This window comes from Rhinatrema bivittatum, chromosome 4 (genome assembly GCF_901001135.1).
Source record: "Rhinatrema bivittatum chromosome 4, aRhiBiv1.1, whole genome shotgun sequence".
NCBI classification, from domain to species: Eukaryota; Metazoa; Chordata; class Amphibia; order Gymnophiona; family Rhinatrematidae; genus Rhinatrema; species Rhinatrema bivittatum.
In genome coordinates this window covers 193,663,851-193,691,462 of record NC_042618.1, presented here as the reverse complement: position 1 = coordinate 193,691,462, position 27,612 = coordinate 193,663,851, and the positions used below count along the sequence as shown (strand labels likewise).

At 41.4% G+C, this 27,612-nt stretch overlaps 1 protein-coding gene across 3 annotated transcripts in view; it reads left to right on the top strand.

Moving 5' to 3' along the window:
• The window catches only part of POC1A (POC1 centriolar protein A), a 163,425-nt gene that overhangs the window by 20,272 nt on the left and 115,541 nt on the right, over positions 1 to 27,612 (top strand). Inside the window, exons 2-4 of one of the 3 annotated variants that reach the window (XM_029599471.1) lie at positions 2,786 to 2,870; positions 18,324 to 18,491; positions 27,053 to 27,232. In XM_029599471.1, coding sequence (XP_029455331.1) covers positions 18,331 to 18,491; positions 27,053 to 27,232 — 341 coding nt within the window. In that variant the 5' untranslated portion in view covers positions 2,786 to 2,870; positions 18,324 to 18,330. Of the gene's footprint in view, positions 1 to 2,785; positions 2,871 to 18,319; positions 18,492 to 27,052; positions 27,233 to 27,612 lie in introns of all 3 variants that reach the window. The other 2 variants (XM_029599469.1, XM_029599472.1) reach the window with 2 other exon arrangements.

Genomic DNA, 27,612 nt, shown 5'->3' with positions numbered 1-27,612 from the left:
AGAATTTGGCAAACCTATTTGGTGAAAAGCTCAGGTAAACAGTTGCTCAAATAAAGATCGGAATGTAGCGGGACAATATTTCAGTTTCTTCTGAGCAGCCCTCTACTTGGAGATGTTCCTTCTTCCCATAAAAGCATCCATTCTAGCACAGATGGCCTTATCGCTGTTTTTAACAGTACTGCCTGCTGCTGCTTCCTGTACAGTGTCAATAGCACTTCTGGCCATACCCTGAGAGTGGGAACATCGTCAAGCCAAAATCCACACAACAGGCCCAACCCAAACCAGGGCCCAGTTTTTGATTCCTGAGAGCAATCCTTACCTCCATTCCAGTGGAGGGGAGAATTCAGACCACCTTAGAAATGTGACATCACATCACCAAGGACCTCTAGGTTTTCAAGATTATGCAGTTTAGATAGCATTTTCATTTCTCCTGTCTACCATCCCTCCTGCATTGTGCCATTTACAATCCAGAAACGTTTCGCATGCCTCGGCTCTGCCTAGAAATCCAGTCACTTCAACAGTGAATGATAGAGCCGATCCCTGTGTCCCAAAATGGCCAGGGCTTCTACTCCTGATATTTCCACATCTCCAAGAAGTCAGGAGAATTGAGGCCCATTCTGAACTTAAGACATTTGAACAAACCTCTGTTCTGAAAAAAAATTCAAAATTAATCCCCTAACATTATCCTTTACATACAAAAGGACGAATTGATGTGTGCCCTGGACCTTAAAGGATGTATATTTATTTATTTATTTATTTATTTAAGGTTTTTATATACCGGCAATCATGAGGACATATCTTGCTGGTTTACATGAAACGGGGTGCATTAAATACATCAAACTAAAACTGTGGTGATCGAAGGAAACAGTTACAATTAACAAGGGTACAGAACTTGGAGAAGAAGGAAGAGATAGGAAAGAATAACTGGTTAGACAAAATACAAATTAAATTAATTAAATACTATGTACAAATGGTATTGTTAATGGTTGAATGTTTTGGGGAGTCCTCATGCTTCCCATTGGCCCTACATTTTTGTTTCAAAGGGGATTTTTCCTGCTACTAATACAAGGTACTCCCTTTTGGTCTATCGATAGCTCCAAGAATCTTCATGAAATGACTCATGATGGTAACGGCACATCTCTATTTCATGGAATACAAGTTTTCTTGTACCTAAGTGACTGGCTAGTCATGGCAAGATTTTTGGGAGGAAATACTCAGTTCCCTGCAGGACATAATTTTTCTTCTCCAATGCATTTATTTATTTATTTATTTAAAACATTTTATATACCGACTTTCACAGACAAAGTCTGACCAAGACGGTTCACAACTTCAAAATATAAAAAAAACTAAAGAAGATAATTAAACAAAAAAAAACCCAAAAAAAACCTACATAACAAAATCAATAGATAAAAATAAAGTAAAAAGATGGAAAAAAATACAATGTATAATTATAATCCCTAATTCTTTAACATAACTTATACTAAAATTTATAACTAAAACAAGAAAAGTCAGAAAAAGTTAAGAAACCAGAGACCAGTGTTATCACAAGGTTAGCAAAAACAAGCTATTAAGCTCTATGTATGTATAATATACATCCACTAGTATTATGAAGATCTTTGTGGAAAGATATTCGTTTCCTCAATTCCTGCAAAGGCCATTTTAAATAGGTAGGTTTTCAAAACCTTCTTGAATTCATTGTGATCAGTGATTAATCTTAGTGTATTTGGGATCGAGTTCCAAAGAATGGGTCCCGCCACTGAGAACGCTCTCTCTGGTTATATTCAATCTGGCCAGCCTAACCGTGGGAACATCAAGTAGATACTTGGTGGTAGATCTGGGCTTTCTAGTCCAATTTGAGAAATTGTATCTATTCCCCACTCAGAGGTTTAAGTTCATTGGAGCTTGGACAGACTCTCCACAAACGAGAACATTCATACTACCTTCAGAATGAAAGAACATCTTCAGATCACTCATTCACAAACGAATGTCCTCTCCATACTCAACAACCAGCACACTCTTGCTGGTCTTGGGGAATATGGTGGCAGTTATCCATGTGGGCTTGCTGACCTACCTCCGCATCTGTTACCTTCAGTGGGGACTACATATTCAATGGGATCAGCTAACTCTACCACTCTTGACTGTGGTACGGGTCACAGACGACATGAAGAGAGTTGCACTTTCCAGTTCTCCGGGGGGGGGGACATTCGAAGAGGAGCTCCTTCATCAAGAAATGCTGATTATGGATGCATCCTCCAGAGGATGGGGAGCTCACACAGGGTCTGTCCAAGGGTTCATAAAGTCCATTTTCTTACTTCCAAATATGGCCAATCTGGGAAAGAGAAGTCCAGTGCCGCTGGATAACGTCACCCACGTGTAAGGGTTAATTCTTTTCAGCTATCTACAACAAACTCCATTTATGGCAAGCAAATTTGCTTACACTGCTCCTCTCTGACCAGAACTGTTTCTATAATCATTTTTTTTTTTTTTTTTGAGACGGAGGAGTTGGGTGATTACAATAGCAATCACATTTACATTGATTCTGCTAAATTTGGATGTATATAAAAATGCTCAGGAGTAAATCTCTACAGGACAGTGCTTTGAATTAAGCTGAATCTGTTTTGCAACAACAACAACAAAAAGCCTGAGATTTGGCTGTTTCTTGGTAATTTGGCAGAATTGAGGCTTTTATCTGTAAACGACTAGTTGTGGAACTAATTCTGCTTGCTCATATAGAAATGTGTGGTTTTATAAGTTGTTTAAACTGTTCATATTTTGGTATTTTCAGGAGGATCCTTCATTGGAAAGACATTTTAAAGGCCACAGAGATACAGTTACTAGTGTGGATTTTAATGCCAATATGAAGCAGTTAGGTAAGAGATCTTTTCTTGTGGTTTGGAAACCAATTTGACAGTCACCGATTGGGTCCAAGCTTGGGGGGAGGGGGAGGGGAAGCGGAGCATGGATCTTAATCTACCCTCTTGAAAATAACTTTGGTCAATGACAAGCAATTTTCTAGGGGTGTGCATTCGTATTGACCGCATATGTAAAACGCTACGCATATTTTTTTTTTTAACTTAAAAAAGTGATGTGACAAACGATCGGATTTCCCACATATCCAACATAGCTATGTTGGATATGTTGGAAATCGCGATTGTTGAGCCAAAATAAAAATTTAAACCCCCTCACCCTCCTTAATCCCCCCCCCCCCAGACTTACCACAACTCCCTGGTGATCGAGCGAGGAGTGAGGACGCCATTTCTGCAATCCTTGGCGAGAAGCATGTGACGTCGGCGCCACGTCGAGTGACGCGGCGTCACGTGATTCCCGGCGAGTTCGCGCCGGAAGGCTCGTTCGGCCCAAAAGGAACTTTTGGCCAGCTTGGGGGGGAGGCCCCCCCCAAGCTGGCCAAAAGTTCCTTTTGGGCCGAACGAGCCTTCCGGCGCGAACTCGCCGGGAATCACGTGACGCCGCGTCACTCGACGTGGCGCCGACGTCACATGCTTCTCGCCAAGGATTGCAGAAATGGCGTCCTCACTCCTCGCTCGATCACCAGGGAGTTGTGGTAAGTCTGGGGGGGGGGATTAAGGAGGGTGAGGGGGTTTAAATTTTTTTTTGCACATATGGACATATACCCAACTCATTTAATTTTTTTTATGTCCATATTGACCGCAAATGGGACCCCCTTTGGACATATGGACATAAACCTTTGCTCTGCACATCCCTACAATTTTCATTAGGCTTCATGTTGAAAAGCACTAGAAAATGCATGCAGAAGCATAATTAATTTTGTCATTCGATTGTGATTATCACAGTGAAGTCAACTCCACAAAGAGCATGTTCTGAGATTTATATCTCATTTCATTGTACAGAAACTGGGCATATAAAGAGAATAATTTCAACTAATAAAATTGAAATCACAGAGCAGTCACACACAGATAATTATTTTTAATACAAATGGGGTTTTTATTGGTGCACATGTCTGTATCTTTTTTTTATTTTTTTTTATTTTTGTGCCTATAGCTTTCAGCTCAATAGAAACTTGGAGCTATGGCACCATGAACTTTTTTTTTATTTTTTGAAACTTTTTTATTTTATAAAAACCTTAAACTTTAGCATTCACAGCAAATACAATGCCAAATATATAAGAAAATAGTAACTCCATATGTGATGTTTCTTTACAACTCATGAATTTACTTACAAATATAAAAGCCTTGCTCTCCTTCCCCCCCCCCCCCCCCCCCACCCATTAGTGAATAGCGTTTCCATCCAAAATTCAAGTCCCCTTGTGCATCCATTGGGATGCACTCAAGGCAATCCCCCCCCCCCCCCCCCCCCCCCACCCCCCCCCCCCCCCCCAATTATGGCCCTTTTCTGTCAATTCTGAGACACCCAGAAGGGTGCCCACATTTTATCATACAAAAAGATTGTCTACAAAGCATGTATATAAGCTTTTCGACCAAGGCTATCTCGTGGATCTGAAGGCAACAGCATGCTAATGTAGGAGCAACTTTAATGACCACCAGCATGAATCAGGTGGCCATTAAGTTGAAGCTTTTCTTGACTTAAATTATGATGATGCCACCTACCCAACAAGCAGAGGGAAAGTTCTATCTGACCTCTCCTCCCAAAATGGCCTTCATCTCTTGTCCCACCTGTTTCCAGAAGTTCTCCACTAAGGGACATGCCTACCATACATGTAAGTATGCACCCACTTGCCCCACCCTCTCCAACACAAATTAGATGCCCCACTGAGAATTTGAAATAATATACCAGAAATCTATATGTCCTGTGAATAAGCTTCACCATTAGTTCTACTCTTTCTACACAAGGAGATTGTGTGAGCCTTTTTCCATACCTCCTTCTATTGAGTCGCATTCAATTCTAAATGGTGATCCTTGTTCCACAGCACTTCTAAACTAAGTGAGGGATCACTTGCTATCTGACACTCCAGCACGGCCTTATAAAACATTTTGATTTCCCTCCTTGGCATATTCTCTCGGGCAATAACTTGCTGTACTGGGTTAAGTACCTGTCTTTCTCATCCCCCCTTCTCTCATAAGTCTCCCAGCTCTACCCTCAATCTTTGATAGAAAGGCTCCGACTCCCTTAGAACCCCTATAATCTTCCTTAAGATCCAGGAAGGATCTCATTTGAGCATCTTCTTCCTCCCATAGTTGACCTAAGAATGCTAAGCCCTGATTCCACCATGTAGCAGCCGACACTATGTAGTGTAGTGCACAGTAATTTCAGATTTCTCCTAATAGGCATAATTCCTGACAGCTGCTGTGAGAGGAAAACCCAAGGATCTATTCACAGTTTTCAAAATATTCTTGATGTGCAATGTGTGTGGACTCACTCTGCTTATTATGCTACCAGCACGAATAAGCAGGCTGCAGTAATATCGGCAAATCCTGTCCTCCTGCCAGCCCTACTTCCAACAGGTACCAGGGCATCTCCAGGTTCCTATGAAACCAGTCAGCCCCACGGCCCCGTAGTAACCCTGCAAGTAGGGAAGAGACAACCCCCCACCCCCTCCACACACACATACACACACACACCCTCTTTTGGTCTCCACAGTGTCCTGAACTTAATGTGTGCTTTTTTTTATTCTGCTATATAAATTTCCCTAATGTCCCCTGCAATGATGCAAAGAACCCATCTGGCAAGTAACACAGAACATGCTGAAACAAATATCTTAATCTGGGAAGTACATTCATCTTCAATACATTTATTCTGCCTGACCATGGTAGGAATTTGTCATCCCATTCCCACAAATCTTTCTGTAAATGATTGACCACTATCGCAATATTGTGTTTTATATAGGTCCACAGACTTCTTGGCCACCCATATCCCAAGATATTTAATCCCCTCTCTAGCTAACTTAAAATTTGGAAAACATGAAGGGATCCCACCTACTGTCATAGGCCAATGGGAAATACCTCTGATTTTGTATAGTTAAATCTTATAACCAGAAACCTTACTATAGGTGGCAAGGGTCTGTAACGCTCTTGGACCTGTTTTTTTTTTTTTTTGGTAGATTCAAAACAAAGCACCTCATCTGCGTATAGAGAAATATGAAGATCCTGACTTCCACCTTAAATCCTTTAATATCCACAGATGATCTTATCCTCACTGATAATACCTTGATGGCTACATTGAACAGTAATGGGGATAAGGGGCATCCCTTTCTACTGCCTCGTAGCACTGGAAAAGGAGCTGAATTCACACCATTAGTCAATATATATGCTCTAGGGTGTGAGTATAGAGCCCTTCTTCTCTACTGTTAATTCCCAACTCTGTTTTCCACCTGGTTGCATCATATGCTTGGAAAAGACTTCAGGAGCTGGTGTCATGCTCCTTCTCTTGCCTTATTTAAATTCCATCTTTAAAATCCTTTTTTTTTTTTTTTTTTTGAGGCTGTTTTTATTTTTTAATCTGATTGTCTCACAGCCTCATTTTAACCATTTTCTTAAATGAAATTCCCAAAGTATTTTTTGCCCTGTATGTTTGTCTTGATTAGATAGTCCCTGCTCAGTAGAGTTTACAATCTCTTAATGTTTTTTGTACAGCCCTTCATACGTCAAGTAGCACTATAGAAATGTTTAATAGAAGTAATTGTTTGGTCTACACTCAAGAACTGAGAGGGCAACTTTCAAACTAATTGTAGAAATGTAAAGTCTGTGGGTACTTTACCTGTAGACTTTGTTAATTTTCAAAGGGGAAAAGTTCCTTTTTGAAAATAGCTAGAAAAGGTATGTACACAGACCTGTACCTGCTAATTGTTGGGCCGATACAGTAAAGTCCGCGGGAGAGCGGGCGAATGCCCACTCTCCTGTGCGCACGATTCACTATTCAAATTAGGCCCGGCGGTAAAAATAGGCAAAAGGAGGCGCTAGGGACACTAGTGCATCCCTTGTGCCTCCTTTTGGACCGGAGCGGCGACTGTCAGCGGGTTTGACAGCAGATGCTCAATTTTGCTGTCGTCGGTTCTCGAGCCCACTGACAGCCACGGGCTTGGAAACTGGACGCCGGCAAAATTGAGCGTCCGGTTTTTGACCCGACAGCCACGGGCCGACTGCAAAATTTTTTTTTTTTTTTACTTTTGGAAACTTTCGGGACCTCCGACTTAATATCGCCATGATATTAAATCGGAGGGTGCACAGAAAAGCAATTTTTACTGCTTTTCTGTGCACTTTCCCGGTGCCCGAAGAAATTAGCGCCTACCTTTTGGGTAGGCGCTAATTTCTGAAAGCAAAATGTGCGGCTTGGCTGCACATTTTTGTTTTCTGAACCGTGCGGGAATACCTAATAGGGCCATCAACATGCATTTGCATGTTGCGGGCGCTATTAGGTTTGGCGGGTTGGATGCGCATTTTTGGCTCCTTACTGAATAAGGGGTAATGCTAGCACATCAAACGTGTGTGCAATAGAGGGTTAACAGTGCTCTCTGTTGGAGTGCACTGTACTGTATTGGCCCGAAAGTGAGTACTTTTTACAGCAAAATTATGCATGCAATTATGTGTTTGCGTAATTGCTAACTCCGCCCAACCTCCACCCCGAAAAATATCTTTGCTCTCTGGAGTGGATCTAAAAGAGGCATGTTGATGTTAGTGCTGGTTTTCACTATTGTTTTAGAGTACATTTTTCAGCAGTAACTTAATTCTGGTTTTCTTAACACTAGAGGTTAACTGCTGGCCTGAAGTGGAGTAAGCTCGCATCTCTGGTAGCAAATGTTTATTCTATGTCTGTGCCAAACAGTTTGCACTCTTTTGTGCCCAAGTCAGGATGCTCTGTGCCAGAAGTACATACTGTTTGGCTTTAGGTGTCTGCCCCAGAGAGTTTACCCTTTTCATTTTACTTGGCATACCTTGTCCAAATGCACAACACCAGTTTTGCATGCAAGGCTGTTTTGTGTATTTATTTCTATTTATATGCCGCCTATACCTAAGCCCTAGGCATCTCTCATCAAAACACACAGTAGCTCAATCTGTGGTACAAAAACAAAATAGAAAAGAACAAGTAAACAAAGCTTCCAACTTGAATCAGTCTGACATCACACTCCTGGTTACAATCCTGCCAGTTTTCAGCACCTACCATCCTAAGCCTGTTTTTTAAAGTGGTTTTTAAAGGACCTTGCCGCATTAGTGCAGATTTTCATATTAACTTACATTTTTAGAGCTTTTTTCATTTTCTGTCTAAGCAGGTTGAATTAGCCATGCTATTCTGGGTGTCGTCACAAATGGAGCTATATGGACATAGTTTAGTCTTGAATCAGAGTTTTGAATCTGCTGCGCCTGCGCGGTGCTTCCCATGCGAAGCGCGCAGCAGTCTCTTCATTTTTTTCTTTTCCGTGCTTGGGCACAGATGTATTTCGTAGTTGCTCTGCATCTCTTCAGTTTTCTTCTTTTCTTCTTACTGTGCTTTGTGGTAGCGATTTCCCAAAACAGCACTTTTCAGTGCTAACATGTCTGCAGAAAACCCAGGCTTCAAGTATTGTCCGTGCAGACAGATAATGTCAGTCACTAACCATCACAACTGTTGCTACATCTGCCTAGGTCCTGATCACGACCAGGCAGCCTACAGGGACTGTGGCCACATGTCTCCTAGGGCGAGGAGACAGAGGGCTATGCACTCTGTCCACTTGTTGCTGGGCCTGAACACCACTCCTCTCAATGTCACCAGAAGGGCATCTTCGGTAGAACCCAGAGGTAGGAAGCATCCTCTGTCCCCAGAGGCCAAGGTTGCTAAAGCACCTAAAAGGCCAAAATCCAGTTCAGGGGAACGACCCGATAAGTGATTAGAAGCACCAACATAGGGTCGGGGCCGAGATGCGCCGGAGAAGGAACGTGCTATCACCTCAGAGCACAACGCACTGGCATTAGCTTCAAAGCAAGACCCATCCACGCGGCCCTCGATACATGACGCTCTGAAGGAGCCTCCGCATGACACATGAACGCAGGCTCAGGTGCATACAGTGTCAAGGACTTCGGCACACTCCTCCCTCCATCTGCAGCCTGGATGTTGAACACGAGATCCTACAAAGTCTAACTCTTCCTGCAGATAACCATAGAATTATCATAGCGGCAAGGAAACCATCGGCTAGACGTAACTACTTTTTCAAATGGAAAAGATATGCTGAGTCGTGCCACTTTGGGACAGTAAACCCTTCTCTTCATCTCCCAAAGGGATCCTCTGTTATTTACTCCACCTTTCGGCGTCAGGCCTAGCAACATCATCGGTTAGAGTCCACCTAAGTGCTATAGCAGCTTACCATGAAAGGGAAAAGGACTTCTTGGTGGCTTCACACTCCTTGACTTCTTGTTTCATGAGGGGTCTCTTTAATCTCCATCCTCCAATCCTTAAGCCTCCAGTTCCCTGGGACTTGAACGTAGTTCTCAGAACTCTTATGAGTTCTCCGTTCGAATACCTGCAGTCTGCTTATTTGAAGTATCTCACCTGGAAAGTTTTTTTTTTAAGTTATCACCTCTGCCTGCAGAATGAGTGAACTTCAAGCTTTGGTTCACTTCTCTCCCTGCTTACAGTTTTATCATGACAGAGTAGTACTTGGGACTCATCCCAAATTCCTCCCTAAAGTTGTCTCTGCCTTTCACATCAATTGGGATATTTCATTGCTGACCTTTTTTTCCAAAACCACGCAACAACAAAAGGGAAGCCCTGCAACGTTCTTTGGACTGTAAATGAGCTTTAGCTTATTACAGAGAACTGTCTCATCGACGTTCCTCGCAATTATTTGCCTCTTTCAACCCTAACTCCCTAGAGGTAGCCATTTCCAATTGCAGCCAGTTCTGCCACACTTCAGCACAGAAACCCTTGTCCAGTTCAGTTTTGGCTCATCCGCTGCATGCCACGGCTTCCTCCATTGCACATTTATGTAATGTGCCACTAGGACATCTGTAGAGCTACGACCTGGTCTTCAATCCAACTTTTACTTCACATTACTGCCTAGACCAGCAGACTTCTTCAGACAGTTCTCTTGGTCACACAGTACTGTCGACTGTACTAAGTTTAAAAAAAAAAAAAAAAGTCCACAAAGGAGTAAAGGGAACAATTTTATTATTAATAATCCAATGCGCCATTCCATTCTTCATAATACTGCATGACAGTGGACCACTTACCAAAGGGAAAATTTTATTCCCCTATGCTTGGGACTCCCAGAACATCATGGCTAATTCAGCCTGCTAGCGACGGAAAAGAGCAAGTTTGCTTACTGTAAATGGTGTTTTCTGTAGAGCAGCATGAATTAGCCATGCGTTCCCACCCTCCTCCCTGGACATGTTTTCCTCTTCTACCTGTCACTACCTTCTCGTTTTATTACTAACTGAAGAGACTGTTGCATGCTTCGTGCGGGAAGCGTTACACAGGCGCAGCAGATTCAAAACTTTGACTCAAGTCTATACTGTCCGCTAGAGCGCTGTTGGTGATGTCACCCAGAACAGCATGGCTAATTCATCCTGCTATCTATGGAAAACACCGTTTACGGTAAGCAAACTTGCTCTTACTTTTATAATTTATATCTTTATTGAAGTTTTAACAAATATTTAACATAAAATATTACATCACGAAATTAGGCAGTCCTTTCATTGGAAACATAACAATTTCTTAATAACTTTTAACATAAACTACACAGATTTCCAAATTAGGAACTAATAATGGAGGAGGTCTGCTTGAAAAACATTATTTCAACCATAATAAACATTAATGTGAAAGGACAATTTCATTCTTTCAATTCTATAGCCTCACCCATGATTGATTCTTGGTTACTCGCAAGACTAGATTTATCTTTCAGGAAATTTTCTAGCTGTAGTGGCTCATTGAAACTGAATTTCTTACCCTTAAAATTTATAAAACATCTCGAAGGATATTTCAAATAAAAAGTTGCTCCAATTTCTAGAGTCTTACTTTTCAGTGTCAAAAATTGCCTTCTACGTACTTGTGTAGTTCTAGATACATCAGGGAACATATAAATCTTTTGACCACAAAATTGTATATCTTTATTCCTGAAAAATTTCTCAAGCATATTCTCTTTATCTCTCTCTGCCATAAAGGATATAAAGAGATTAGCTCTACTATTAATGATATCTATTGATTCTTCTAAAAAAGTAGTAATACCTAAACTAGTTTCTTCACTTAACTTGTTTTTATTATATCGGGATGAAAAATAGAATATCTTAGAGATAGCCAGTATATCTTTATCCTCATACATTAGAATTTCTTTTAAATACTTAACCAACATCTCTGTCGGAGATAATAGCCTTGTAATAGGAAAATTAACCAATCTTAAATTTTTAACTTTTAACACATTTTCCAGATTTTCCAATTCAGTATGTATGGAAGTGTTCTCTAATCAATACATTCCCTAAATTTTGTGTATTACTAATTTTCTCAGTTACTTCATTAAGTGTAATTTTTACTATACTTAATTTTTTACCCTGTTCCACAATCGAAACTCTATTAACATTTACTAATGATGAGAGAGATGAGTTAACCTGAGTTAAATTCAAGTCTAGCTTTACCAGGACCCTCCACAAATCCGATAGTTACCTTGGTAGGATCTACAGAATTAATCTGTGTATTACCAAGCGTCACAACAAGGTTTTCCTCTCGTGCTCTTACTTTTACATGAAGATAGGGTAAAACTTTTTTTTTTTTTTTTTGTTTTAAACATGCTGATATAGTTTTGAAAATTATACTGTGAATATATCTCTTTACTAATGTGGATTCCATGTGCCACCTAGTGTGCAGTCTAAGAATGTCAGCCACAGAAAAGAGGAAAGAACCAGATCACTCTGTGAAAGTGTTTCTGCCAATTTGACCATTAGGAAAGTGACCAGAGATGGCTTGGAGGAATGGTTTTGTGGTTAGTGGACTGCGAACCCTATGTGTTGGCTGTTTTGCTTTCTTTTACTTCCCCTTGATTTTGTTAGTGTAATGCAGTAACATTCATAATATAGCTGCTTACTGTACCTATTAGTAAATGCTCAACTAGTATCCCTAGGTCAAAAGATACATGCTGCATGATCCAAATTTCTGCATATTTTGAACTATTTTACTAATCAAAGCTAATAAATAAATAAATAAAAATTCTGTGACAAGCAGGCACGATTTAGCCATTATGCATGGGTGACATGATCAGTTGGCGCCAATCCCAGTTTAGTTTGGTTTATTTTATTAGGATTTATTAGGATTTATTAATCACCTAAAGCTGAGGTCATTAGGTGATGTATATATTGCACATTCATAATTCAAATAATGCAGATCAATTTTCTGAAAATAAAAACTGATACAACAAGACAAAAATCAGACTAAAGGGTGTAAGCCAACTTAAAAAGAACAGTTTTAAGTTGTGCTTTGAATGACTTCAGGCATTCTATGCATCACAAAGAGTTCAGCAGTGTAGAAGCTGCTTTTGAGAAGGAACACACTCGTGTCTCGAAGAGTTGTCTGCTTTAAGCAAATGCTTGTGATAAGTGCAGTGATCATGTGGTCTGGTATAGTCTAAGGCAGGGGTAGGCAAACTATTTTGTGTTGAGACCACATTGCAACAAGTTGAGTGTAATGAGGACTGGAGAGTAGGGTGAGTCCTCAACACAGCAATTAAATCTCCACCACTTGCTGCAGGCATTTCAATATCCAGCAGGCTTAAGTGCTGTCATTTTTAGACCCAAGGAGCCCCTTAATCATGGATCCCCAGCTCTACCAAAATCAGAAAAATCTTCAAACCAACAGATAAGACATTTTCCCAGCTAGCAGACTGCCTCACTTCAGTCACAAATGCAGGCCATAAATTTATAAATGCAGACAAAAAAACTGGAGAGGAAGCCACTAAAAGCCAGACTCTTAAGCCGTGCAATAAATTGAAAACAGAACTATCACCATTCCTCATAAAAAGGTCAAGAAATATAAATAAATCATAAGTGATGAAACCATACTAATAAAAAGTATATTTTAAAACAGATGACAATAGAACACCACCTAATAATTAAGAATAAGAATAAAAAATACTTTAAACATTTCCCCCCAAATCAATCATTTCAAAACAGCAGACAATTTGTAAATTGCAGCTTGGCTTATCCATAATGATGTACAATGAAAGAGATTGGTATCTAAAATGAAACTTTCATATCACTCCAAGCTCTTCAGTCTCAATGTTAACATACTGTTGCCTCGATCTGTTAGCTTATAGTAATTAGTAGTTAAATAATTTATCTTTTTTTAATTTAAAATTAAATTGTTACTATGTTTACATCTATGTACTCAAGAAACCTAGTTGATAATGTAATCCAATAGCCCTACCTTACTTTCCCTAATTGTTACACGTATTTCTCTGTTATCCTGTAAAATAAGCTACCCATGTCTTATTTGCCTTTAGTTATATGTAAACCAATGTGATATCTCGATCGAATGTCGGTATATAAAAACAAATAAATAAATGTCACCAAAAACTAAATGGTCAGGAATATCTGCTGATGGAATACGAGCCATATATAGAATTTCAGTTTTTTTGATAATCGGAGATAATCTAAAATTTCTCATCCAAACAAATTGCATGTAGGCAATTTTTGATCTTAAGTGAGGTTTTAGAAATGCTTGGAGACAGTTACAAAATTTATGCTGACAATATTCAGTTTTTTGAATCGGACTCCCAGGTTGGCAAGTAGCTGACAATTGGAAACACATAGATGTAAAATAATGTCGCAGAGAAGGCAGACCCTTGTAGAATTCCAGACAGAATAGGAAATTTTGAGGAGCAAGAGTTGCTAATGACTGTACTCTAGGAACGATTTGAAAGAAAAGAGACAGACAAACCTTACAAGAACTTGGATTGAGACCTATGATTTTTTTTTTTTTAAAGACATTGAATTAAGATCAAATGATTGTCAAAAGCAGATGAAATATCGAATGAAACTAAAAAATGAAATTCTGATATCTAATCCTCTGCAAAATATCTCCACAGTAAATAACAAGGTTTCAGTGCTATGATTTGCCTGGAAACCAAATTGGTAATCAAGGAGGCATTGTTTATCAATAAGTCTGAAGCTATTTCAGTACAGCCTTTTCAATTACCTTTTGTCGAAATGGGGCGAAAATCAGAAATATCTCCATCCTGTTTAATGATGTGGTGGACACGGTTGTTATGTCCATACAACAGGATTTGAAAAGCAGCAGCTACCACAACAGTCTGAGGTAGTCAAATCTACTTTCAAAGAGTCCAAAGGTATTGGTTCCCTGGCCTCTCTGAGGAGGTGGCTCTATTAAGGGGCTATGCCCAATTATTACATAGCCTACTGTCATTCCTTCTAATGTCAATACATGCAAGACGTGAGACAAACCAAGAGTTTATCAGAGCAGCTCCATTGAAACATCATGACTCTCTAAGGTCACTAGGAGTATGGGGTGCTGGAGTGCAGAATTCATGTGGTTTGTTAAACTACTGACATTTTAACTACCTGGTACTGAAAACCTCTTTTGGTATTAGGGTTGAAGAAATGATGGCACAGTGATGAGGCTACCGTGTTCCCTCAACGAGGGGCTCATGACTGGGGTGCAGTAATTGAAGGAAATGCTTCTTGTTGCTCCCCTCAACCCTATCAGCAATAGGCGTCTTACTCTCGTATCAGCGACCAGAGGGGACAAAAACTACAGCTCTAGCCCAATCAGGACTTGACAGGTTGCTTTGCATGGATTTAGGGAACGTTGCCCAAATTCCAGTGACTATGTTGTATAAACTTCTGATTAAGAGGAGGCTAAAATTTAAGTAAACCTTTGACCCGGAGTACTCTGACACTCGGGCTTTCAGTGTAGTGAGTGGAGGAGCATACACTTAATTGGTACTCTTCCAGATCGCTCTTGGCAATCTCTCAGTATAAAGAAACATTGCATCCTTCTCTCTTAAAGGCCCAGGGGGCCCAACCCAGCTCATTGGGGTAAGAGCTGGGTTCCTGAAAGTGGAAGAACTGTGTATCAATCTAAACATAAGAGCCTAATTTGGAAACTCGGAAAAAATTGGGGAACCATGATCCTCATAGCTTCTTACTGTCCAAGATGTTTTGATTCCTGCTCCTTGGGAGATGTCCATCAGGATTCTCTTAGGTTGGGAGATTCTCTAACCCGGCATTGGGTTCAGGCACTCTCAGCCTAACAGGTAAATTTTAAAATGAGCAAGTGTGCGCCCATAAACATGAGTATTAGGCACGCGAGCAAAATACGCTCAGTTTTACATAGCATGTGCAAGTACGTGTGTATCATTTAAAATATCCCTACCATGCATATGTGCGTACTCATAAGTGATAGAGAGAGTGTCAGATTGTTTCTCTCTCTCATCTACCACTGTAAGAGGGGCACTTTCAACTCAAGGTGGGTTTTGGGGCTGGGGTGCCCTAGACAGACCAATGTAACACCACCCCCAACCCACCCTGAGTTGAAAGTGCTTCTCTTACAGTGGGGGAGATATAGCTTGTCAGATTATCTCTTTAAAAGAGTCTTGCTCTCTCTTCCCCCCCCCCCCCCCCCCCCCCCCCCCGCACACTCCACGGGAGTTCAGGATCCCCTCTGGCCCAAATTCTCCAGACATATGCCTTATCAGGACCAGTAGTAAAGTTACATAGGTAACATGGTGCATGTTGCCATGTTCAGCTTTGCAAAATTCAGGGGTTATGTGTGTACGTCTTGGCCCCATCTCGAACACCCTTTCCCCACCCTTTTTCTTGACACGTACTTCCTGGCTTCTTAAAATTCGCATTGCTCGTGCATAGCCCACATAGACGTGTCTGAGGCTGTTGTTGCGTGAGCAACACCTTTAAAATCTACCTGTAAATGTCAAAAGGGGTAGCCCTGCAACCCAAAAATCTGTCAGGTGATGATATATATTCTTTTAACACCCAGAAAAAATCATTAGGAAATCCTATGGTGTGGTATGCCAAAGTTCTTGCTGTGTAGTTCAAGGGAAAATCCTAAATTCTTTTCTCCTTTTTCACATGAAAGCTGCTTGAGTACCTTCTACATGTCTCAGAGTTGGTTTGATAACCGATGCAGTTAATGTTCACCAGAGTGGAATCTGTGCTTTCACTACCATGTAGAAGGTAAATTCATCTCCACACTATTTTGTGTTGTACATTTTTATGAGGGGCTGGCTTTAATTCAGGCCCCTGTCAAACCTTATGCTCTTTTGGGAAATCTAGGCCTGGTGTTCATTCAGTTATTAAAAGCTCTTTTCGAACCTCTGGTCTCCTGTGAACTGAAGTCCTGATCTGGAACGAAATAATTTTGTGGCAGTCACTTGGGCATGCAGAGTACATGAACTCCGAGTGACTTTTCTACCTTTATGCTCCATTTTTGTAATATAGTGGTTCTATGCATTTTCCTAAGTCTTTGCCTATGGTTGTGCCTTAGTCCATTCGGGTGAATGGACATTGCTGTGAGAATTACAAATCATCTGAAGCCTTTTATTTGAAGCCCTCAGTCCATCAATTTTTTGTTTTGTTGATACCAATAAACCTTAAATTATTATAGACAAGAGTTTGACTGCTCTCTGTTAGTGAACTCCACCCTTTTTTTATTATGCCCAGTAAGGCCTGGGTGTGCTGGTGTATATCAGGGCTGACAGTGCTAGAGCCATAATGGTGTCAGTAGCAAAGGTGCAATGTGAATATTTTTTTTTTCTTCACATGTTTGCATCTAGCTGTTTCGAAAGAAACTCATGATGCAATATTTAGTGTTGAACAGTCCGTTCATATGGAGTTTTTGGGGTGTAGAACCCAACTCCATCCTTCCTGGGTTTAATTTGGTTCAGACTGCCATTAAAAAAAAAAAAAAAAAAGAAGAAGAAAAATAGAAAAACGTTGAGTTGTCCTGTCACCACCCAGAACAGTATCGTCTCTTGTCATTGTTTGGTTTTCCCCCTTTTTTTTTGTTTGATACAGCTTGTAGACTGAGAGTTCCCAAGCATTAGGACTGCCATCCTGCTTGTCCTCAGAAAAAGTGAAGGCGTTTACCTGTAAAGTTGGTGCTTTGATGATCAGCAGGATGATAGTCTGAAGAAACAAACCAGAAGCCGATCCAATATTGCAAAGTCGCGACCAGACGAAGAGATCGGTAAAACATCAAGGATTCTTTATTAGCACAAAACATGGTAAAAAGCCCAACTCAGGCCGAGTTTCGCTCTTATTTCGAGCTGCTTCTGAGCTATGATGGTCAATATGACTTTAAAGGCAGTCTCCTTAATTGAGTCTTGTGTGTTTTCATTGAACTGACCGGTGGTTGCCAATACTTGAACCTCCTTAAAATCTGTCCAAAATGCCACAGCACCGCTAGCATTCAATGACGGAAGTTAAAATATGATAGAGCCTTTTGAAAGCACTTGTGTGTACAGGGACCCACAGCAAACTGAAGGACTGCGTCACTCGCACTAATACACCGGAAGAACACTACAGGATAATAGTCCTTACAAAACCCTCCCACCTACTATTGGACTTGGTTCCTCAAAGTCTTAGCTTTATCATGGACTGAAAAGCATTTCATGTGATGCAGGTGCATGGCTAGGCCTGCACATAATCAGTGGGGCATTTGAGGTCATGTTTCTTTCTGGGCTCTGTCTGATGTCAGTGCTTGTGTGAGAACTGGCAGCTTGCTGTCCACCAGAGAACTAAAATTATAGGTAAGTAACTTCACTTTACATTTACACTGTTTATACTGCCTTATTTTGTAAACATGAACCCAAAGTGGTTTACATTAAAGATAAAAATGAAATAAATACAATAATACAAAATAATTCCTAATGTACTGAATAGCCCTATCCCCCACTCTGACTGTGGGATAGGTCAACCCTGTAATCTAAAACTAGAAAACTGAACAGCCATTCCAAATAAACCTTAAAAACCCTTCCCACATCTGCCCATCTAAATACCAAGGTACAGTATTCTAAATTGCCAAAAACCTAGCAAACCTGATCCTGTCATACCAAAAACAGAGGATGCATAGCCTATTGCATTTTGAGTAACTATTCCTGAGTCATAAACAAAGGAGCACTTCAAAGGGGCACTCGCCCCCCCCCCCCCCCCCCCCCCCCCCCCCCCCCAAAGATATAAAACATAACACTTATTTTGTCTCTGGAAAGAATTTCAAATGAAGTAATCCTACTGAATTTGTAATTTTTCTTTAACCATATTAATAGAAAAAAATAAATGGACAGACTAAACCAGCATTGTGGCCCTTAGCTTCTGTCATATTCTGTTTCTATTTAAATACCTTAGTCTTATTAAAATGAACTTGTTGGCTTATTTTTTTTTTTCTTGACATTAAGCAAGTGGCTCTATGGATTCCTGCCTGATGATCTGGAACATGAAACCTCAGATGAGAGCCTATCGCTTTGTAGGACATAAAGATGCAATCATGTCGGTCCAGTTTTCCCCTTCTGGTCATCTGGTGGCATCAGCATCCAGAGATAAAACAGTCCGTTTGTGGATCCCAAGTGTGTAAGTATGTGTAAGCTCAATCTGTGAAACTGATTTCACCAAAGGAAAATGACCCTTTAATAATTATCACTTCTCTCAATAATAAAGATGAGTAAAGGAGGTAAGGTCTGAATCGGAGAACCATGAATTTTTATGTAGTAACTACGTAACTGTGGATTAGGCATATTTCATTTTTATTAAAAGAAAACTGTACCTACTTTGCTCTATGCAATATTTCCCAAGTGCACATGGGCCTGATTTACTAAAGGATTTTCCCCATTTTGTGTCTAAATAAAAATAAGTACATTAGACCCATGGTGGCTAACTTTATCAAATACTGCCAATTTTATATTTTAGTTAGCACTTCAACATAGCCATAGAAAGGAAGTATAGTTTAGTAATGAGATTAGTGAACTAGAAGTCTGAAAAAAATGAGTTTGGCTATTCCATCTACCATGAATGTGAACATCGGTGGTTACTTTATATTGTTGCTATTCAGTAAATACTAGAAATGATTTGTCAGGCCATATACCCCAAAAGTGCCTGCATGTATGTTTGCTGCATTATTAAATTGTAAAGTTCATTGAATGATTGTTTGAATAAAAACTATATAAATTCAAATTTGTATAACTGATTGGAAGTAAACCTTTGTGGTATTAGAAAATGGAATGTTTTGAGTCAACAAATTAACTGCAAGCTCTAGAGAGAATATTGACAGCTGAAGCTTATTGGAAATTCACGCAAATGTAATTGTAAAAGAGAGCTAAACATATTAAGGTTTGAAACTTTTTTTTTTAAATTCCATTTTTAGAAACTATAGTCTTTGGTAGAGAGCTCTGACACCAGAGTAATTGTTTATCAGGTGTTCTTGTCTTCCTGGGAGCTCTTATATCAGTTGCAGCTGCTGCCATGGGTACTGTTTAAATGCTTTCTCATGATCATTGTTTTACAGGTTATATATTTTAAAAAAAGTTTAATCGCAGGATTTCTTCTGTTGTCATGCTGCTAATTTTTCCTTTGACCCTAGCAGGATGTTGGCATGGAGCAGCTGTTCTGACCACATTAGTCTTCTGATTTTGACTATTGAGTGGTTTCAACAGAGCATTTCCTTGTCTACTAGACCAGTCCATTATGCTTGAGGATTCCCTACTCCTCAGCTGATGAGAACAGAGGGCATGCCCCCTTGATGACCTATTCTTTGTCATAAAAATGGAGCGTAGAGGCAGGCCCCACCAGTAGCTCTCTATCTCAGACAGCTGCAGACAAGCGTGATGGTAGACTACTAAGAAAAGGAAAAGCACCTAGAACTAGGCTTGGGTAATCTATATGCTCCTGGAGCAATTTCACCCTGTGAAGCAGTCTCTCAGGACTTTTCCCCCCCCTCCCCCCGGTATAGGCACCTAGGCATGGGACCATATTCTCTCTTGGGAGCAGTGGGGTTGTAAGCCCAGAACTGTTTCAGCTTTTGCAAAGCTCCCACCAAAAAGGGAGGAGAAACCAATTGCCTCGCAGTCCTGTGTCGTTTCCCCCCCCCCCCCCCCCCCGTTTTGGTGCTGTGGTTTGGCAGGCATGATAAAGTTTAAAAAAAAAAAATGGAGGCAGCGAGGGAGAACCGTAGGAACATCTGAGGAGCAGCAGCAAAATACAGCCTTTTGGAAAGAGGCAACAGCCTGGTGGTTCTTCCTAGTAAGAGTAAGTAATTGGGGGTACATCGGGGGAAGCAAATTTAAGCAGCGTAGCAGCTTTGGCAGGCCTGTGGTAGGCAGTAAAAAAAAAAAAAAAAAAGGGGGGGGGGGGTGGATGCAATGCCACGAGGCTGACATTGTGTAGCCTGCAGAAGCAAAAAGCTTCCAACTGTACCTGGCTCTATCTGCGATATGGGAGCAGGCTGAGCCGCCCGTGTTACCCTCGCAGGAATGCCAGGGTGGGGGGAAACTCCAGGAGAAGAATTGAGAGGGAAGAAACCCTAGAGGAACAGCTGTCAGCAGGGCAGTGCCCCCCCCCCCCCCCCCAATCATATGAGGAGGAATTTGGGGTAGGTCCAAGTAGCTAGGCTAACCCTGGGACTGGAAGTAGTGGGGAAATCCTTGGGGAAAAGTGCCCCAGGGTCTCTTGCCAGACTTTGTGTTGGTCATGCACCAGACATTCTGTGCTAGGCAGAGGCCTGGCACAGGGGGACCCCCAAAGTCTTTATCTCAAGGACAGATGCTGGGGAAAGACGACTATCGAATCCCTAGACAGTGTCCAGCCCCTATTCCTATCCCGGAATCCTTGGGATGAGGCTCTTTCACCTGGGGAGTCCAAACTGGGGGGAAGGGGGTGGTTGCTTTCCTCGGAGGAGGAAGAACATTTTTCCTCAGATGAAGATAGTTCAGTGATTATTAGACTCTTCCAAAAGGAAAGATTGCAGCACTCTTCTCAGGGACTCCAGGAAGTAACGAGACTGGCAAATACGAAAACCAGTAAACTCATGGAAGGTGACCCCATTTGCTAGGAGTTAAAAAAACACTCTTAAGCTTTTCTTCTGAGGCCTTGAAACAGATTTTTCTAACACTCAGAGGGAGCAAGACTATGGATAGACTCTACCCTCTGCCCCTAGAGGAAAAGGAAAGCCGGCTAAAGATTCTGAAGGTTGATTTAGCAGTGGTGGCAATGGTACACAGAACGACTGTTCCCATAGACGGGGTTTCTTGTTGAAGGACCATAGGATCATAAAATCAAGTCAGTGCTCATACAATCCTTTGCACAGAAGCCATGGTAAAGGTATCCCTCTGCCAGGGTATATGTTCAGGCAGCCCTATGCTGGGTGCAGAAACTCCCCCAAAACTGGGAGTTGATTTGGCTGGAATCAGCGGTGGCCTTTCTGGTGGATACACGTAATGGATTTAATAAGGCTATCCAAATTGGAGAAAATGATGGATTGGGTGAAAGCAAAGCCCTAGGGACTCCTGGGGAGCCAAGCATGGAGGACAAGGCGCCAATTCTATAAGACCTACTGTAAAGGTAGGGCAGCAACATGGACAGCCCATGGGGTGAGGGGTAGATAGCCCTTTCAAGGTGAAAAAAGATCAAGAACTGATCCTCCCTTTCCTCAGTGAACTCAGGGGACTAGTGGCCACAGCAGTTTTAAATTCAGGGTCCTTCCTCCAGAGAAACATTGATAAGTGGACGCCCAGCAAGGTTTCCATGGAGTGAGCCCAAATCTTGATGGACCAGTGGGTCCTAGAGATAATCCTTAGGGGGGCCAGAGTGTGTGTCCCCAATCCCAAACAGATTCATGATTTTGTCATGCAGTTTGCATTCTGAAACTGAGCCAGTCGAGACCATCCTTCAGAAGTTACAAGCCCTAGAGCCTATAGTGCCCTTCCCGGCCCAAGAGAAGGGACTGGGAGCATATTCAATTTATTTTGTAGTGCTAAAGAAGGCCTGCACTTTCCGTCCTGTGTTAGACTCAGAAGGGGTGGGAAAGTATTTAAAAATTTCACATTTCAGAATGGTCGCCAAAGAGCATGTCTTTTCTCCAACTCTGGCCCAAAGATCACAGCAGTCAGTGGACCAAGTTGGTGAAGAATTTCTTTGCCTCCTGGCTCCTGAAGATAGGAGAGTGGTGCTAAGCGACTTTCCTATCAAAAATATGTGACTTATTCTCTCAAACAGGCACCCAGCACATCTAAATCATGGCAAAGCCCTATGGGAGAGTTGCCAGCCATGGTTATTAACCCTCAGCATTTGGGCAAGCCTTCATCTGTGGTTGGGAGTCACACCCCAAATCAGAGGACAATGAAGTTTCGGTTAGATCAGCATCCCTTTGAGAGAAGAGAGTTCCCCTGAGAGTTCTCTATCCCAGTTGCATTTTTTTCATTGGTGTCATGATCAGTGTTTACCTTTAACTTGGGTCAGAGGAAGGTTCAACTGGGATTTTGTTGTATCTCTTGCTGGAATTGCTCATTACCTGAGGACCTTTACTAGTCCAAGTTCCTAGATCACTTGGCAAAGGCATTTAATATTGTAAGGAAGGAAGTGGATCTGAGAGCAGAGATTTTCGACCTTCTGTAGATCCTAGAGCCCCCAGCAGACTCAGCAGCAATCCTGGCACAGACTACTATGAGATTTGCAGTCCAGAATGTGGCAGAATCCCAACTCATGCCTCCTGGTGGTCAGGAAATTGGATCTCAAGTTTAAATACAGCCAGCCCTAGATCTGGCATGGTACAGCTCTTTCATCATACAATAGTAATGATTGGCTCTCTAAAGGGCAAGGAAAACTAGGGAGCTTTCTAACACTCCTCTATGGAAAGACCCAGGTTACTAGACCTGTTTGTCAAAGTGGTGTTTCAAAGTTCTATGCTAAGCTCCCATATAGCAGTGCACAAGCTGTATATGGTCCAGTATTTACAAGAGTGTATTAAGTAGATGAAGCCCCTCATGTAGATTTTAGACCCCGAGAAAGCTATAGTGCGTAAACTGGTTGAGGACTCAGAGGAGTATGAGCAGCATCTAATTTGCTCAGTCTATGAAGCTTTGAACTCCATGGCGAGGATTTTGGCGGCTGGCTTGGTTGTGTGCTAGTGGTTTGAGGGAAGATCACTGACCGGATTGCAAATGCCCCTTGCTTAGGGGACAATTTGTTTGGAAACCAAGTCAAGAAGATACTGGGACAGATTAAGGAGCACCAGGTGATATCTAATCTGTCAACGTGAGAAGATGACTAACTTCCAGCTTCCTCATACCAATGTTTCTCTTACAAGACATCTGTTCTTTCAGAGATGCCCCTTCAAGTCTTACCAGCATCCTCCATCTGCCCCCTTCTGTGCAGCAGCAACCGTTTTCTGCCAGAGGGTGTCAAAGGGAACAGTGGCATCCTAAAATACCACAACAGCCGCAAGGAAAACCTAGGCTCAGTTTTTGACTCCTCTTCGTCCTGAAGCCTTACTACCTTTGGTGGTGGGGAGGGTTCAGTCTTTTCTGAGTGAAAAAAAAAGATCTAGTATCACTGGGTCCTGAAAATTGTGGCGAGCAGTTACCACTTGCACTTCTTTCACTTATCTTCGATCCAATGATTTTCAATCTTCAATTCATGCCTGTCTCAGTTGGCCTGACTGGCGGTAGAATCTTTCCTTCTACAGAGAGTGATAGAATGAGTTCCTTCTCAGGAACAAGGCCAGGGATTTTATTTCTGTTACTTCCTCATTCCCAAGAAGCTTGGGGGATTGAAGCCTGTTTTGGATTTATGAAGACTGAAAAATTTTGATGTGGGAGAACCTCAAGATGGGTTCATGTCACAATGTTTTCATTAAATTCAAATGGGCAATTGGATGTGTACACTTATATCCCAATTTATCATTCACATTGGATTTTACAGTACAAAATCTTTTCTTCCGGCCATTCAAATGCTTGGCAGTGATCAAGCTCCATTAAGGTTAGTGATAGTCAACCTAGATGCATGGCAGCAGCAGTTCTTGTTGTCCTATTCACTCCATTGCCTATGAGAAACATACAGTGGGGCCTATGGTGCCACTGGGATCAGTTCTGTTACCCTGATGCGGTGGGTCAAAGATTATCAGCTGGAATAGTCAGCTCTTGGTGATAGTTGAAACCTTTAGATCTGTATGTCATGGTGCAATCTCATGAAATTACTGTCCACAAATGCCTCCACCAGAAGGTGAAGAGCTCCTACAGACGTGGCTGAAACCCAGGGACAAAGTCTTTTAAAAAAAAAAAAAAAAAAAAAAAAAAAGTTTTTCAGATCAACCTTTTGGAGCTGTGTGCCATCCAATGCGTTGACAACTTTCTTTCGCCTTCTAGCGGGAAAGAAAATCTTGATTCAAATTGACACTCTGGTTGCCATGTTCTACATAAACAAAAAAGGGGAAACGGACATCTTTGTCCTTTGGCAAGAAGCTCTCAAGATCTGGATGTGATCTTTTCGCAACAGAGCTCATCCACAGCAACAAACCTTTCTGGGTCCTAAGACACTCTGACAGACAACCTCAATTTAGTCCTCCTCATGAGTGGTTACTGGATCAGCAGTTCAGTATGTTTGACTTTTGGGGTCCGCTGACAAACTTCCTGTTTGCTAGAGAGAAAAAAGGTCACTTTTTTGTTCCATTCTTCCAAACAGATTCAACTCTGTTCCTGATGCTTTTTTTCCTGCTTCGCTGAGATGCAGCTCTTCTATATATCTATTCTGCAAGCCAGTTAATTGCAAGGACAAACCAGAAAGTGCTGTGGATTGTGTGAGGATGATTCTCATTGTTCCAGCAAGGTCAAGACAAGTGTGGTTCCCCTATCACCTGAAGTTATCCAAACAATCTCCAATTTCACTGGGCATGTTCCCATCACTCATGACTCAGAAGGACTGTCATCTCTGCCATCCAAAACTGTTTTTGCTAGCTCTTATGGTTGGGTAGTTTCTTCCCTTCATCCTAAAGATGTGGGAGATATCCTGATTTCAGTTAGGAAGCCTTCTGCAAAGAAGGCTTACAGGTTCAAATGGAATTGGCCTGGTGCCAATCTGGATCTCTGGACCCATTCATGTGTAACCCATGGGCCCTGCTTCACTACTTTATTTTTCCTTTGTCAGGATTCTGCACATTCTCAGTGAAAGTTCACCTTGGAGCCATTGCAGTATACCATGAACATGTGGAAGGTACTCCTATTTTTACTCCTCCTTTTGGTATTTAAATTTTTGAAAGGTTTATGCTTCTTTAAGCTTTTGGTGACTTGGGACCTTAATGTCGTCTTGAACTAATTTATAAAGCTTCCAATTGAACCTTTTGAAGTTGGCTTCTTTAAAGCTCCTCGCATGGGAAGGTGGGGGTCTCTAGTGGTCATCATGTCTGCTCTACAGGTTAGTGAGTTGCAAGCTTTGGTGCCCTACTCACCTTATTTCCAGTTCTTCCACAGAAGGGGGTGGCCCTTTGTTCTCATCCTAAGTTCTTTTCTAATGTGGTGTTGGCTTTTCTTATAAACTAAGCTATTTGTTCTTCCTATTTTTTTTCCTAAGGCAGCATGCTCATGAAGTAGAGAAGGCTTATCATTTGTTGGACTGTAAGAGAACATAGGCATACTATTTGAAAGGACTTAACTGTATACAAAGGCATTTCAGTTGTTTGTTTGCCTTTGATCCTAACAGATTGGGAGTGGCAGCTGCCAAAAGAACTCTTATCAAATTGACTAGTAGACTCTTGCACACTGATATATGCTGGCTGGCTTAAAGATTTCAGAATCTGTCATGGCTCATCAGGTGAGAACCATGGCGACTTCAGTGGCACACCTAAGGGCCATCTTCATTGAAGATATCTGCAAAGCTCTGGCTTGGTTGTCTGTGTCCACCTTCATATCACACTACTGTCTCCACAATATGTCAAAGGATGACTGTTTTAGACAAGCAGTTTTGCACAACCTGTTTACTCAGTAGTCCACACTCCACCAGTGGGGCTGGATTGTTTTATTCAATTACTGTGCTGTGCATCTGCCTGACAACTCTTCAAAATAAAATTATCCATCAGCAAACAGAGCTGACTTAGCCATGACACACTCGCCCCATGTTTCTTCCAAAAGTGGTTTCAGCTTTTCATATAAATCAAGCCATTGTGTTGTCCACATTCTTTCTGATGCCGCATACACACAAGTTTGAGAAGGCCTGCTATTTGTTAGACTGCAAAAGGGCCTTGGCTTAGTATCGAAAGAACAGTCATCTGGCCTCGCAACTTTTTGTCTGTTATGATCCTAACAGATTGGATATAGCAGGTTACCCAAGAGCACTTTATCCAACTGGCTAGTGGTCTGTCGTTCATTGCCACTTTTTGGCTGGCCTCCAGATCACAGACTCTATCAAGGCTCATAAGGTGAGAGCCCCATGGCTACATCAGTTGCGCACCTCAGAACCATGCCATTCTAAGATATCTGCAAAGCTGCAACTTGGCTGTCAGATCACACCTTCACTTCCCATTACTACCTGGACAATGTATTAAAAAGTGACAGTAAATTTTACAAACAGTTTTACGCAGCCTGTTCACCCAGTAATCCACTTTCCATGTGGAATCCAAGTTGCTTTTTTTTTTTAAAGTTGCTCCATTGCAGCTTTCAGCTTGACTCTCCACATGTCATGGCTAATTCAACCGTGCTTCTTGAAGAAAGTAATTTTGCTTACCATAAAGGGGGTTCTCCATAGATAATAGAATGAATTAGCCATGCTTAACACTTGCCTTCCTCCCTGGAGAGTTGACTATCATGCTGAAGCACAACTCTACAATCAACTGAGGGGCTCATGGGGCAGTGTCCACGCAGGAACTCAGGTACATACTCAGTAGAGCAATAAGCTCTGAGCTTGGAGAGAAGGGTCTGTTTGGTGCTGACTGATGTCACTCTAAGTTCAATGGGTAATTCAACCTGCTGTCTAAGGAGAGCCCTTTTTGCTGTAATCAAAATTACTGTATCTGTGGTAGATAAGCACTCTTCATTTAAAAAAAAAAAAATAAATAAAAAAAATAAAAAATTTGGGGACAATGATTGTTGTAGATATGTACTTAGGATATTGTGGGGAGTACATTGTAATATATTACATTGTTTTATTTATAGGAAAGGAGAATCTACTGTGTTTAAGGCTCACACAGGAACTGTAAGAAGTGTCAGTTTCTCCACTGATGGCCAGTCCCTAGTAACAGCCTCCGATGACAAAACAATCAAAGTGTGGACAGTTCACAGGCAGAAGTTTCTGTTCTGTCTTAATCAGCACATAAATTGGGTTCGTTGTGCCAAGTAAGTACTGCCTATCAAAAAAGTGATTTTTATATTTAATCTTTAGCAATAAAATGAAGCCCATACAAACCTTGCATATTTTGTAACACAAGGTTTTGTATTTATCCCCTCTAGCTTAGTTTCTTACAAGGAGACTGGCTTTATAAAATCATGTGACCCCCCCCCCAGATAACTTGAATCATTCATCCAATTTTATTCAAATTTGTGCCCTTGACAATACTTAAACTTAGAATCACTGTTCGTTTGTTTTTTAACCTTAAGAAAACAGGCCAGTTCCATGGTAATCTCAGGGAGATCAAGGCACATTGTGATACCATTGAGCTTCCCTGCCCTAAATTAATGTCTAGGATTACACACTTTGAAATCTAGCAACATACTGC